The sequence below is a fragment of the Canis aureus genome, chromosome 31 (assembly GCF_053574225.1).
Source record: "Canis aureus isolate CA01 chromosome 31, VMU_Caureus_v.1.0, whole genome shotgun sequence".
Taxonomy (NCBI): Eukaryota; Metazoa; Chordata; class Mammalia; order Carnivora; family Canidae; genus Canis; species Canis aureus.
This window is the reverse complement of record NC_135641.1, coordinates 18,003,554-18,018,205: the sequence shown is the minus strand read 5'-3', so window position 1 is coordinate 18,018,205 and position 14,652 is coordinate 18,003,554. Positions and strand designations below refer to the sequence as shown.

Sequence of the window (14,652 nt, the reverse complement as noted above, 5' to 3'; positions counted from 1 at the left end):
GCAAAGAGCTGGATAAATCTGAATTATACCTAGGGACTTGTGGAAAAAGAAACTTAGATGGAAAAAATAGTGAAGAGCTTTACTTGTGCTAAAAATAATGTGGATTTTGTCTTCTTGTTAATGAAGAAAGTTGAAGGATTGTTTTAAAATTTACATTCAGGGTGCCTGGGTGTTTCAGTGGGTTAGTCAGTCTACCCTTTTTTAAAAGATTTTATTTATTTATTCATGAGAGACACAGAGAAAAGAAAGAGGCAGAGACACAGGCAGAGGGAGAAGCAGGCTCCATGCAGGGAGCCTGACATGGGGCTTTATCCTGGGTCTCCAGGATCAGGCCCTGGGCTGAAGGCAGCACTAAACCGCTGAGCCCCCGGGCTGCCCCAGCAGTCTACTCTTGATTTCAGCTCAGGTCATGATCTCAGGGTCGGGCTTTGCACTACGTATGGAGCCTGCTTAAAATTCTCTCCTTCTCCCTCTGCCCCTGCCCACTCCTGTGCTCTCTCCCTCTAAAAACATAAAATAATTTACATTTATTTTTATTTTTTTTATTTTAATTCCAGGATGCATACAGTGTTATATTAGTTTTAGGTGTACAATATAGTGATTCAACAATTCTATACATAACTCAGTGCTCATCAAGAGAAGTATACTCTTAATGCTCTTCATGTATTTCACCCACCTCATCTCTGGTCATTGTTTTTTCCCTATAGTGAAGAGTCTGGGTTTTGTTTTGTTTTTTAAAGATTTATTTATGTCTCTTAGAGGGAGTTGGTGGGCAAAAGGAGAGTGAGAGAGAATCTCAAGCCGACTTCACACTGAGCAGAGTTGAGGCTTGATATCAGGAGCCTGAGATCATGATCTGAGCTTGGACACAACCGACTGAGCCACCCTGGTGCCCCAAGAGTCTGTTTTTTGATCTGTGTCTTTTTTTTTCCTTTGTCCATTTTTTTTTTCTTAAAATACACATGTGAGTGAAATCATATGGTATTTGTTTTTCTCTGACTGACTTATTTTGTTAACATTATACCATCTAGGTCCATCCATGTTGTTGCAAATGGCAAGATTTCATTCCTTTTTATGGGTAAATAATATTCTATTGTATAAATATACCACATTTCTTTATCCATTCATCTATTGAGACCCTTGAGCTGCTTCCATATTTTGGATATTGTAAATAATGTTGGAATAAACATAAAAGTGCATAGATCCTCTGTATTCTTTAGGTGAATACCAAGTAATTCAATTCCTGGATCATAGGGGTAATTCTAATTTCAAACTTTTTAAGGAAGCTTCATAGAATTTTCGACAGTGGCTGCACCAGTTTGCATTCCTACAAACAGTGCACAAGTGTTCCTTTCTCTCCATATCCTCACCAATACTTATCGTTTCTTGGTTTTTTTATTTTAGCCGTTCTGACAGGTGTAAAGTGATATCTCATTATGTTTTTGATTTTCATTTCACTGATGACAAGTGATGTTGAACATCTTTTCATGTCTGTTGACCATTTGTATGTTTTCTTTAGAAATATGTCTATTCATAGCTTCTGCCCATTTTTAATTGAATTATTTCTTATTTTTCGATGTTGAGTTGCATAATTTCTCTGTATATTTTATGTACTAACCATCTATCAGATATGTCATGGGCAAATATCTTTTACCATCCAGTATGCTGTCTCTTTGCTTTCTTGATTATTTCTTTTGTTGTGCAGAACCTGCTTATTTTGATCAAGTCCCAGTAATTTATTTTTGCTTTTGTTTCCCTTGCCTCAGGAAACATATCTAGAAAAATGTTGCTATGGTTGATGTCAGAGAAATTACTGCCTGTGCTCTCCTCTAGGATTTTTATGGTTTGAGGTCTCACATTTAGGTCCTTAATCCATTTTGAGTTTATCTTTGTGTAGGGTATAAGATAATGGTCCAGTTTCAATCTTTTCATGTAGCTGTCCAGCTTTCCCAATACCATTTGTTGAAGACTATCTTTTTCCCATTGGATATTCTTACCTGCTTTGATGAAGATGAATTGACCATGTAATTGTGATTTATTTCTGGACTTTCTGTTCTGTTCCATTGATCCATGTTTCTATTTTTGTGCCAGTACCATACTATTTTTATTACTACAGCTTTGTAGTATACTTTGATCTTTGGAATTACGATACCTCCAGCTTTGTTTTTCTTTTTCAAAATTGCTTTGGCTATTCAAGGTCTTTTGTGTTTCCATACAAATTTAAGGGTTGTTTTCTCTAGTTCTGTTAAAAATCCTGTTAATATTTTGATACGGATTACATTAAACCTGTAGATTGCTTTGGATAGTAGGGACATTTTAACAATGTCTGTTCTTCCATTCCATTTGTTTGTGTCATCCTCAGTTTTCTCATCAGTGTTTTGTAGTTTTCACAATACAAATCTTTCACCTCCTTGGTTAAGTATATTCCTGGGTTTTAAGATTATTTCTGATATAATTGTAAATGGGATTGCCTTCTTAATTTCTCTTTCAGCTGCTTCATTATTAGTATATAGAATGCAATAGATTTCTGTATATTTATTTTGTATCCTATGACCTTACTGAATTGATTTATCAGTTCTAGCAATTTTTTTTGGTGGAGTCTTCAGGGTTTTCTATATGTAGTATCATGTCATCTGCAAATAGTGAACATTTTACTTCTTCCTTATCAATTTTCTTTCTTTTTGTTGTCTGATTGCTATGGCTAGGGCTTCCAGTAGTATGTTGAATAAAAGTGGTAAGAGTGGACATCCTTGCCTTGTTCCTGACCTTAGAGGAAAAGCTCTCAGTGTTTCACCATTGGGTATGATGTTAGCTGTGGGATTTTCACATATGGCTTTTATTATGTTGAGATATGTTTACTCTAAACCTACTTTGTTAAAGGTTTTTATCATGAATGGATGTTGTACTTTGTCAAATGCTTTTTCTTCATCTATTGAAATGATTATATGGTTTTTATTCTTTCTTTTATTAATGTGGTGTATTATGTTGATTGATTCATGAATAATGAATCACCCTTGCATCCCAGGAATAAATCCCACTTGATCATGTTGAATGCTTTTTTTTTTAATGTATTGTTGGATTAAGTTTGCTAATATTTTGTTAAGGATTTTCACACTTATGTTTTTCAGAGATATTGGCCTAGAATTCTTTTTTTGTAGTCTCTTTATCTGGTTTTGAAGTCAGGGTGATACTGGTCTCATTGAATGAATTTGGAAGCTTTTCATCATTTATATTTTGGAAAAATTTGAAAATAATAAGTATTGACTCTTCTTTAAATGTCTGGTAGAAGTCACATGTGAAGCTGTCTAGTCCTGGAATTTTGTTTGTTGGGAGATTTTTTTTTAAAGATCTTATTTATTTGGAGAGAGAATCCACTCAAGCAGGAGGAGGGGTGGAGGGAGAAGGAGACAGAGAATCTCAACTAGACTCCACACCAAGCACTGAACCTGATGCAGGGCTCACTTTCCAGACCCTGAGATCATGACCTGAACCAAAATCAAGCGTCAGATGCTTAACCAGCTAAGCCACCCAGGTGTTCCTGCTGGAGCTTTGCGTTGTTTTCTGTTTGTTTGGTTGGTTGGTTGGTTGTTTTTTTTAAAGATTTTATTTTATTTATTCATGAGAGACACAGAGAAAGAGAGGCAGAGACACAGGCAGAGGGAGAAGCAGGCTCCATGCAGGGAGCCTGACCCGGGACTGGATCCCAGATCTCCAGGATCACACCCTGGGCTGAAGGTGGCGCTAAACTGCTGAGCCACCAGGGCTGCTCAAGAGCTTTTTGATTACAGATTCAATTCCATTGCTGATAATTGGTCTGTTCAAATTTTCTATTTCTTTTTGATTCAGTTTTGAACAGTTATATATTTATAGGAATTTATTCATTTCTTTTAGGTTGTCCAATTTGTTGGCATATAATTTTTCATAATATTTTCTTACAAGCCTTTGTATTTCTGTGTTTCAGTTGTTACTTCTCCTCTTTCATTCTTTCATTTCTGATTTTGTTTATGTGAGCTCTCTCTCTCTCTCTGATAAGTCTGGCTTATCAATTTTGTTGATTTTTTCAAAGAACCAGTTCCTGGTTTCATTAATGTGATATATATATATATATATATATATATATATATATATATATACGTGTTTTTATTTCACTTATTTCTGCTCAAATTTTTATAATTTCCTTTCTTCTACTAGTTTTGGGTTTTATTCTTCTAACTCTTTTAGGTGTAAGATAGGTTGTTCATTTGAGATTCTTCTTGTTCCATGAGGCAGGCCTGTATTGCTATTAACTTCCTTTTGAGAATAGCTTTTGCTGCATCCCAAAGATTTTAGACATTGTGTTTTCATTTTTATTTGTCTCCATGTATTTTTTATTTCCTCTTTGATTTCTTTGTTGACTTATTCATTGTTTAGTAGCATATTCTTTAACCTCCATGCATTTGTGCTCTTTCTGGATTTTTTTTTTCTTGTGGTCAACTTCTAGTTTCATAGCATTGTAGTCAGAAAAGATGCATGGTATGACTTCAATCTTTTTTAATTTGTTGAAACTTATTTTGTGGCCTAATATGTGGTGTATTTTGGAGACTATTCTATTTGCAGTTGAAATGAATGTGCATTCTATTTTAAGATAGAATGTTCTGAATTTATCTATTAATCAATATGGTCCAGTGTGTCATTCAAAGCCACTCTTTCCTTTTCATTTTCTGTTTGAATGATCTGTCCATTGATGTAAGTGGGGTGATAAAGTTCCTTACTTTTAGTTTATTGCTATTAATTACTTCTTTTATGTTTGTTATTAGCTGCTTTAAGTTTTTGAGTGTTCTTAAGTTGGGTGCATGAATTTTTACAATTGTCATATCTTCTTATTGAATTGTTCTCTTTATTATTATATAGTGTCTTTTTTTTTGTCTCTTGTTACAGTCTTTGTTTTAAGGTCTATTTTGTCTGATACAACTATTACCAGTTAGCTTTCTTTCAAGTTCCATTTGCATAGTAAATACTTTTCCATCCCTTCACTTTCAATCTGCATGTATTGAATAGTTCTTTAGGACTGAAAATGAGTGTCTTGTAGGCAGCATATAGATAGGTCTTGTTTTTTTATCCATTCCATCACCCTATGGCTTTTGACTGCAGCATTTAATCCATTTTACATTCAAATTAATTATTGATAGATATATATTTATTTCCATTTGTTACTTATTTTTCTTGCTTTGTAATCTTTCTTTGTTCTTTTCTGTTCTTGACCTCTTCTTTCACAATTAGTTGGCTTTCATTAGTGATATATTTTCGAAGTGATATATTTTCTCTTTATTTTTTACATATCTGCCTCTGGTTTCTGATATTTGGTTACCATTAGTTTGTATATGACATCTTCTGCATATAGCAGTCTATATTATATTATGTTAATGATCTCTTAAGTTTGAACCCATTCTTTACTCCTCTCCCTCCCACAGTGCATGTTTTAGGTATATGATGTCATACATTACATCTTTTTATTTTGTGAGTCTTTTGACTGATTTTTACAGATATACTTATTTTCACTGCTTTTGTGCTGCCTAGTTTTCTTACTCTTATGGCTATTCCTTTCCACTCAGATTCCCCTTTAACATATCTTGTAAGTCTGGTTCACTGGTTATGAATTCCTTTAACTTTTATTTGTCTGGGAAACCCTTTATCAGTCCTTCTATTCCGAATGATAGCCTTGCTGGATAGAGTATTCTTGGCTGCATATTTTTTTCCTTTCAGCACTTTGAATACATAGTGGCACTCCCTTTTGGCCTGCAAGGCTTCTGCTAAAAAATCAGCTGATAACTTTATGGCTTTTCCCTTGTATGTAACAGTTTTCTTTTCTCTTGCTGCTTTTAAAATTCTCTCTTGGTCACTACTTTTTACCATTTTAACTACTATGTAGCTTGGTGTGGATCTCTTTGGATTGGTTCTGTTGGGAGCTTTATATGCTTTCTGGATCTGGATATCTGTTTCCCTCCCCAAATTAGTGTGTTTCAACTCCATGCTGTTTCCTAGAGGTGGCTGTGTATTTAGGATGGGAGGTGGAGGAGGGAAATAGCACCTACCAGCTTTTTTTCCTTGAGGTGTCTCCTGAGATCTCTGTCCCTCTGGCACGTGCTCTAAGATCAGTAAATAATTCTCCCTCCCATATACCCCAGGCTTTTTCAAACTGCTGCTTCTATGCTGCCTCCTGTTGGGTTGTTTGTTGTGCTGTTAAGAGTGAGAACTCAGTTTCCTTTCACCCTCCTGTTTCTCCCAAAGCCAACCAAGCCTGATTTTTTTAATTCCAGGTTTTAAGTCTTACTGGTTATAAGAACCTACCGTATTCAGCCCCTCTGATTTTCAAAGCCAAATGATATGGAGATTGGTCTTACCCATTTGGGCTTCCTGGCATGAAGGCTTGTTTCTTGTCTCTCACTGCACCCTCTGCATCTCTCTCTTCTGTGAATAGTTCTGCAGTTCCATTTAGCTACAGACTGCATCTCTGCCCTTCCTACCCCTTTTGATGTAGTGTCTTCTCCACATTTAGCTGTGGAGCTTGTTCTGCCAGTCTTTGGGTTGTTTTCTGTGTTATTTACACTGATATGAGTATTTATCTAGTTGTATCCATGGACAAGGTGAACTTAGGGTCCTCCTACACTGCCATCTGCAATTTACATTTATTTTTAAATGTTGACTTTCATTATTTTATAGAGAATTATAATGAGGGAGAGGATGTGTAAAAATTTAGGAGCTCTTAGTCCGGAAGGTATATAATAAGAGTCTAAACTAAGGCACTCTAAGTATATAATATCCTAGTGATCCTAGTGATTCATTCCTTATGGAATTAAAAAATAGTCTCTGCCATCCTGTCACAAAATACCATAGGCTTTAATAAATACCAAGACTATTTTATTTTTAAAAAATTATAATTTTACAAGCATTTATCTGCAGGTATTATGTATCACATCAAAGTCTTATTTCTTCTTTCAAAATAGCCTTAAGATTTCATTTTCCCCCATAGAACTGTCTGTTGTAATAGTAGGTAAATGGGAATTGGGTAATCTAAGAAAGGAGAATTATGTGAACCAGGATTAGAACCATGGATTTCCCTTAGAAGTTATTCTACATTTCTTATAGATTATATCACCCCTCTACTCATGCTCACTCACTTGCTCTCTCAAATAAGTAAATAAAATCGCTTTAAAAAAAAAAGAATTTTGTATTATAAGGAATTCCCAGCATAGGGATGTGTTCAAGTGGAGGATCAATAAAGGTTTTATGAGGGTAATGGAATTTGAAACCAAACTTGAAAGAAGAATGAGCTTTCATTCCAAAGGAGTAAAGGAAAGAGTATGAGTATAACTTGGACTGTTTGGATGTTAATATAATATTATAGTTATTACAAAGTTAGGACATATACAGAACTGAAAAATGATAGGGACCAGTTTGTGGAAGATGATTGTATTAATAAGTATTCTTTTGGTTGCAAGTGACAGAAAATTCAACTTAACCAGAAAAGAGAATCTATTAACTGAAATAACTAAAATTGAGAAGTAAGCTAGCTTTAAGTATAGTTTATTTAGTGGCTCAAATTTTGTCCCCGGGAGCCTGACTAGACTTTCTCCTTGATGTTGATTTTCTTTCCAGTTTTAGAGTACTAGATGCTGGCAGCTTCAAGCTTACATCATTAGTGCACCTGGTCTAGAAGAAGAATGAGTCTGCTCCCAAATAGTCCTGGAACCGAATTCATTTGCCCTGGTTGGCTGCCTTGGGTCATATGCCCATCCCTAACTGTGACTATGGGGATTAAATGCACTGTTGGCTCAGCCGGGGTCATATGTATGACCCCCAAAGCCTGGTGGTAAAATGTTTCCCACCACACAAATGGGCAAAAATGGGGAAGAAATGCTCCCTCAAAGAAAGACAGTGCTCCCTGACACTAGAAAAACTGGCTCTGAGTGGCAAACTATGTTCCATGACTATGAATAAAAAGCTAATGTTTATATATATTGGTAGGCAATAAGAAAGCACTAAGATTTTTGAACTGGGCAATAATATGATCAATGCTTGTCTTTATGAAGTTGATCTGGCTGCAATGATTATGATTGCCTGGCATGGAGATGAGTGAAAGTGATAAAACTAGCTTTGAGATTGGTAACAGATTAAAAGAGTTTGTGCTAGGATGGTGGAGATAAGAATAGTAAGGAGGAGTCAAAAGCAAGAGACATTTCTGTTTGCAAACATATTTTCACCAAGACTAAGAAAGTCTAGAAGGTACATTTAATATTAAAAGCAATATTGGATTGCTGAAAGAACATTGTCATAAAGAAAAAATATATATAAATTATTTTAGTGTAATTTCTTAAACTGGTTTAATAGGAGGCCTAACTCTGAAGCCTTCAGCTTGTTTATTCATTTAGAAGAACATTGCTGCCATCTTCTAGTCACCGGAGTCCATGTACTTTTCTTCAGTCATAATTCCCCTGATAACTAGGGTCTGCTGTGTGGGCTTCCAAAATTCTTTCTAGATCTAATGCCCTGAACTCCAGTTAATCCCATTCAGTGTGCCAAAGACACAAAAAGGGCAAGTGGGCAAACTTTAACAAAATGTTCCTCCGTCTGATTGAGCAATAAAAACCAATTAGTCATTTTAATTTGGGTCTACAGTTTTTTTACTTTTGTTCTCTCCTACACCATCTTTGAGCAGCAGGGTTTAAATTGTATGGATTATAAAAGAATGGTTGAATCACCACCAAAAGACTATTATTAATGATTTTTTTAAATCTACAACGTACTGACATCATCATTATTACTCAGCTTTTTAAAGAGATTTAATAAATCCTGAATTTTCAATAACCATTTAAAATGCAGGAGGATTCATTTGTTAATAAAATTTAACTTGATCAATACAAAATATATTTTGCCTCTGCTCAACTCTTTAGTTTAATTATAATAATTAAAACTGAAAGCAGTATTAGCACATTTCTTGCTGTAAGAAAACTGTGTTGTGACTTTACATCACATCCTCTGGCCACTCAAAATACAGTAAGATTATCTTATAAATAGAAGGGAATATGCATTGCGCTTTTCTCTTGGTACAGATGTTGCTCATGTGCTATCATTGCAAAAGGCAAGAGCTAGCTTTGCCACATATTTACATGAATAAATAAACCATCTAGGCAACAGTTGTTGCTCAAATTTGACGGTAATACAAAGCTCTTCAAGATCTTGTTAAAATGTGGATTCTAAAAATAAAAAAATAAAATAAATAAAATAAAAATAAAATAAAATGTGGATTCTGATTCAGTAAGTCATGGATGGGACCTGAGAGTCAGCATTTCTAATAAGCTCCCAGGACACTGATGCTGCTGGTCAGTAGACCACACTTTGATTATGAAGGGTCTTTACACTTAAAATGAGAAATATTTTCTGAAACCAATATCTGGTATTAAATCATGCCCATTTTAGGTTGCAAAACAACAATGTGAAAGGAATGCTATGGATTATCTTACTTTTCCTCAGATGCAATGTATGCCTTAATAATATGAATTATTTTGAGTTTACCTGGGCAATCATAATCCAGCCACTTATAAGTCAGACTGTTGCTGATGGTCATATTACTGCCAATGAATTGTGTACCTGTGTGCAGGTCTGGTTAGAAAAGATTCATTAATAGCCAGTCCTTGCACGGTGTATACAGAGACTTTTCTTTTGCTTCCCCTATAATAGAAGTAATTGTTTGAGTTTGACACATATTACCAATTCATCTTCAAAGTTGTTTTTCCCATGATTCCAATCCGTAATATGAAAACTAGAAAATACTGTGAAGGGTCAAATAAAGCATTTAGATGTTTGGCAGAGTTTTCCATTTTTATTCTAGTATCAGAGAAGCAGACACATAGCTCTTGCCACTTGCCTTTGTTCCAAAAGAACCACACCTTTTCCAAACTACTGCATCTCTGATTTGTTTGCCTTATGCCAGTTTACCTTAATGATTTCCTGGGGAGAACAGAAATCACACAAAGAGATGCTTTCTCACCATTACTGAAGTTAGATAATAGAGAAAGTTATGCACATTTTCTCCTTTTAAGCTCTTTTAAAAACAACCTATTTGCAATTTTCAAAAGAGATTTCTACAAATATATTATGGTTCAGCCTTTTGTTATGTGTATCATAAAATCCTTAGGGTTCACCAGAATACAGTTCATACCTGTTTTATCCTATGGATTTTTCTACTCGTCTATCTATTTGCACATGAAAAGTTTCTTTTCGCAACAAAACACCATATTACTTGAGCTAAAATGCTAGATTTGGATGGCAGTTTTTGGTCTAGCCAAATGAGAAGTATAAATTGCTAGATGGTTCTGTGAATCAAAAGTATCTTAAGATACTGACATTTGAATTAATAGTCAGCCAAATGTGTTTTGCTCACAAAGCTTTTATTTATAGGCTTTGAAGGAAGTATTTGTGCTATAGAAAGGATTAAAGTTCAAAACTGAAGGGGAAATGTTTGACTAGAAGAGGTTAGATATAAACTTTTAATAGGGGAAATGGGAAATTGTGGAATCTCTGTAAAGGTTTGTTTGTTTGTTTGTTTATGAAAAGTCTAGATAAATTTATCTTTCTAGGGTGGTCAAATGTACTCCTGTCCAGAATCTGGACTATGGGTTCAATGAAGATAGAGACCACACTTGTATTATTCAACAACGTATTTCAGCACTTGGCACAGCACTCCCATGCACTAAGTTCTTAATAAATAAAGATGAAGACAGGGGTGTCTTCACAGATGCACTTTCATTCCTGGGATTTTCTGAATGTAGGGAGCAACTAAATGAGTTACTTAAGTTTTAAAAATGATAAATTGAATTTTATCTTCAGCTCTAGATAGTGGCCATGCTGGTCCAAATGCTTTTATGGTTGATGGCTCCTTGAATCTGCCATTAGATAATGGTAAGCTTATTATGGATTGGAAAAGTTCGGCCCCACTGTTGCTTCATAGAATTCTAGCACTTTCAAATCAAACAGTAGAATTTCCCCCAAGATTTTCATACCAATATTCTAGCATTTCACAATAAACATTCCCCCTCTTTTAAATTTGTACAGCTTGACATCTCAGGAAATGATCACTCATCTTTTCTGGACTGGAAAAAAAGTCTGTGTATATACTCATATATGGTGATTTATAATTTATAACTCCCTTTGCATGCATTCAGTCCTCAGCAGACCTGTGCAGTAGGCTGAGCAGATATTTGCCTTACTTCAAAACTGAGAAAATAGAAAATTAGTAGACTTGTTCAAAAGATCAGTGAGGTAGTAAGATGGAATTACCACTTCTGCCTGCTGACTCCTATTCCAGTTCTCTGCCTTATAAAGGACAATAAAACAAAAATGGGTGGTACCTTACAGTTTTTCTATGAACATATCTCAATTTTCAGGATAAAACAATGAATTTATTATGCAAGGTTTGGATGTGGAGAAGCTGAAATCTAAAGAGGGCAAAGGAAAATTTCCAAGGTTAACTACTGGTGAAATCTAATAGGAATCCATATCTCCTGCCTTTATAAGTCTTACTCATTTTGTGGTTGGTTGGTTGGATGGTCAGTCCATTGTTTTAGGACCACGGATGTACTGAATTAGATTAATCATTTCTTTGAGTCATTTCACCCTTTCCTTACCAGTCCATGCATAGTTCTGTTTTATTTAGTCATATAGCAATTTTTATAGAGTAATAATACATATCCTCAGATCACCAGCCAACCTAATAGCTAAGCCATTGACAATTAACCTTCATGTAAAATGCTTCCCCATCTCTTTCCCCGCCTCTCTTCACCCAAAATTACCAACATTCTGGATACTATATTCATTCTCCTACTGCTTTCCTTATTATATTGTTATATATGATATATATTTATGTTCCTAGGGAGCTGATATACTTTTTTAACTTTTTGAAATGTATATCATGCTATACGCACTATTGGGGGGGGGGGGAATTGTATCATGCTGTATATACCTTGGAGGGCATGTTGTAGTGAAATGGAGATCTTATTACCAACAAAGCTATGTAATCATATACATTTATGCCAGCACATGGTGTGTGTATATGTATACCCATTTATAATGTGAAGACTATGGAACTATCCAGTCTCTATTTTTTTTTTTAAGATTTTATTTATTCATGAAAGACACGGAGAGAGAGAGAAGCAGAGACACAGGCAGAGGGAGAAGCAGGCTCCTTGCAGGGAGCCGGAAGTGGGACTCGATCCCGGGACTCCAGGATCGCGCCCTGGGCCAAAGGCAGGCGCTAAACCGCTGCGCCACCCAGGGATCCCCCTATCCAGTCTCTTTACCTTGGGACATATCTAAATGCACTCTACCTATATATTCTATAGTAACGACCTATTCATTGAACAAATATTTTTAGAGGACCCACCCTGGGGCAGGAGGTACAATTTTATTCTGATACATCCGTGCGAAATCAGATACACTCCTCTCCCCAAATATCCCTGGGCTCATGGGAATAACGTTGCCTACATAGAGACAGACAATAAATAAAATATGTAAAACATACAGGATGTTAGGTGATGTTAAGTGCCAGGGAGAAAAATCATGGAAGGCCTGGGGTTTGGGGATTTTAAATGCAATGCTCAGCAATGAATGGAGGGTGGGGTGAGTGGGGCGTCTTTGTTCACGGAATGGCACGGAGGTAACTTGTGAGAACTGAATCCGAAGTCAACTCTTCGGAAGCCCCCACGCTCAGCCTATTACGCCTGCAGGATGCCAGGCTCCGGCGGTACCGACGGCCCCCGGAGAGACCGAGCGTCTTCCTCCCACTTTCCTCGCCTCTGACCGTCCGCCGCCGGCACCTCCGTGGCGGTGGCGGCCGCGGCCGCACCTGTACGCCCTGCGCGACCACCTCCGCGGGCCCTTGGCCGCCGCGGGCGCGCCCCGCCTCCGGGCCGCTCCCGGGTCCGCCGGGGACGCGCGCGCGCGCCCGGCCCGCGGCCTCTCGGCAGGGACGCGGCCGGGAGGGCGGCGCGCGCCCGGCTCGGCGGCTGCGGCGGCGGCTGGTGTGGGCGCTCACGTCAGGGTTGCGAGGAGGAGGGGGTTAGCGACGAAGATAGGGAGGCATGAGGCAGCCCGTCGGGAAGCGAGAAAGAGTTGGGTGGAGAAGCAGTGAGTTGTAGAGGCGCCGGCGGAGCAGGACCTGCGCCTCGGGTGAGCGTGGCCGCCGGGGCTCCTCGGCTCCTCCGCGCGCTCCCCCGTGTCCGCTTTCAGCACCGCGAGCGGAGAACAGTTCCCGGCAGCCCGCAGAGCGGCCGGGCTGCCCCGAGCCTCCCCGCCCCGGCCCTGGGGCACGCCTGACCACAGCGTGCACGCCGCCTGCTCGCCTCCGTTGGTGTGCAAGGACACACGGGGAAAGCATCCGGCGGCCTCAGGGAGCCCTGAAGAAGCCCAAGCAGAATGTACCAGGGACACATGCAGGTAAGACACTGCCTTCGAACTGGCAAGAAGTCCTGGGGGCTAATTTAAGAGCAAGGTGGTTCACTAAGTTACTGTGGTCAAGCGCTTGCCTTCGCACAATTCAACAAGTGAAGTGGTGCAACATGACCATGACATTTCTGTCCGGTGCCATGGCTACAACTAGACAGGTTTGTGAGGGTGGGAGAAGGGGGGCGGGGAGACCTCGGAACTTCCACGGGGAAAGTTTGTTTTCTGTGCATTCCCCGAGCCTGTTTCTTTAAACAAGATCAAGGGATCCAAACAGAGGAAACCTGGAGATGACTCTGTTTCCGTTGTAATCCTATTGATGCATCTCGGCATGTATGTCAGCTGAAGGGCAAATTGGAAAGACAAAGCTTTGCTTCAATCATCTGCAAAGGTTTCTTGACAGAATACTTTACCTATTTTGTATTATTTTCTAAAGTGATTTTTTTTTTAATGGTCTGTGCTGTATTTTCCCTCTTCAGATAGTGGGACATTGTCACCTATCCCTAAAGTCACAGGATGACTTGGGAGGTTGAATTTCAAACATATGTCCCAGAGGCTCTAATGTTTTTCAGGGGAGGTGCTGCCTCTGGTTATTAATGCTCCTCTGAGCTAAGCCTCTGCTTCTCTCAGATGCGCTCTACTCTCCTGGGAAAAATTATTTTAACCTTGACTCCAGTTCTCATTCACATGGTTGGTTCTTCCTTATAAAAGCAGGTGTACGCTTTGGGGGAAAAAAACAAAATACTAACTCAGCTTCCTAAAGTGTGAACTGAGCTTTTTTTTTTTTTTTTGCTGTTCCTAAATGCTGTAGTCATCAGGTTTGATGTTGGAGCTTCCTTTCCATCCCAAAGATGATCAAATATAGTCATCATATGTGGTGTCTTCACACTAGTGTGTAACGTGTGAATATTGACAATTTTGCTTCTATGTCATTGGAGCAATTGAAAATAGATAAATATGTTATTGCATTTACGACTTAGTATTACCAAATATTTATTTTCTAAATCTGTGAGGAAATTCTTTTAGACTATAATTTACTTTTATATAAAATGGTATTAATCAATTTCATAAGTTTTGTAAGATTTCTGAATCAGAAATAAGTACTATCAGAATTCCAAAAGCATTTCCCATATTACTGACACCATCCTGTTTTGAAAATTATTAATGGACCTCTAT

The 14,652-nt window shown here is 37.8% G+C and overlaps 1 protein-coding gene across 13 annotated transcripts in view; it reads left to right on the top strand.

Moving 5' to 3' along the window:
* PEX5L (peroxisomal biogenesis factor 5 like) overlaps positions 1-14,652 on the top strand; it is a 325,883-nt gene that overhangs the window by 78,777 nt on the left and 232,454 nt on the right. For 5 of the 13 annotated variants that reach the window (XM_077879764.1, XM_077879749.1, XM_077879747.1 and 2 more), the window contains exon 1: positions 13,053-13,470. The exons of 7 other annotated variants lie outside the window; for them this stretch is intronic. In XM_077879764.1, coding sequence (XP_077735890.1) covers positions 13,450-13,470 — 21 coding nt within the window. In that variant the 5' untranslated portion in view covers positions 13,053-13,449. Of the gene's footprint in view, positions 1-13,049; positions 13,471-14,652 lie in introns of those variants that run through there. One more of the 13 variants, XM_077879751.1, reaches the window with a different exon arrangement.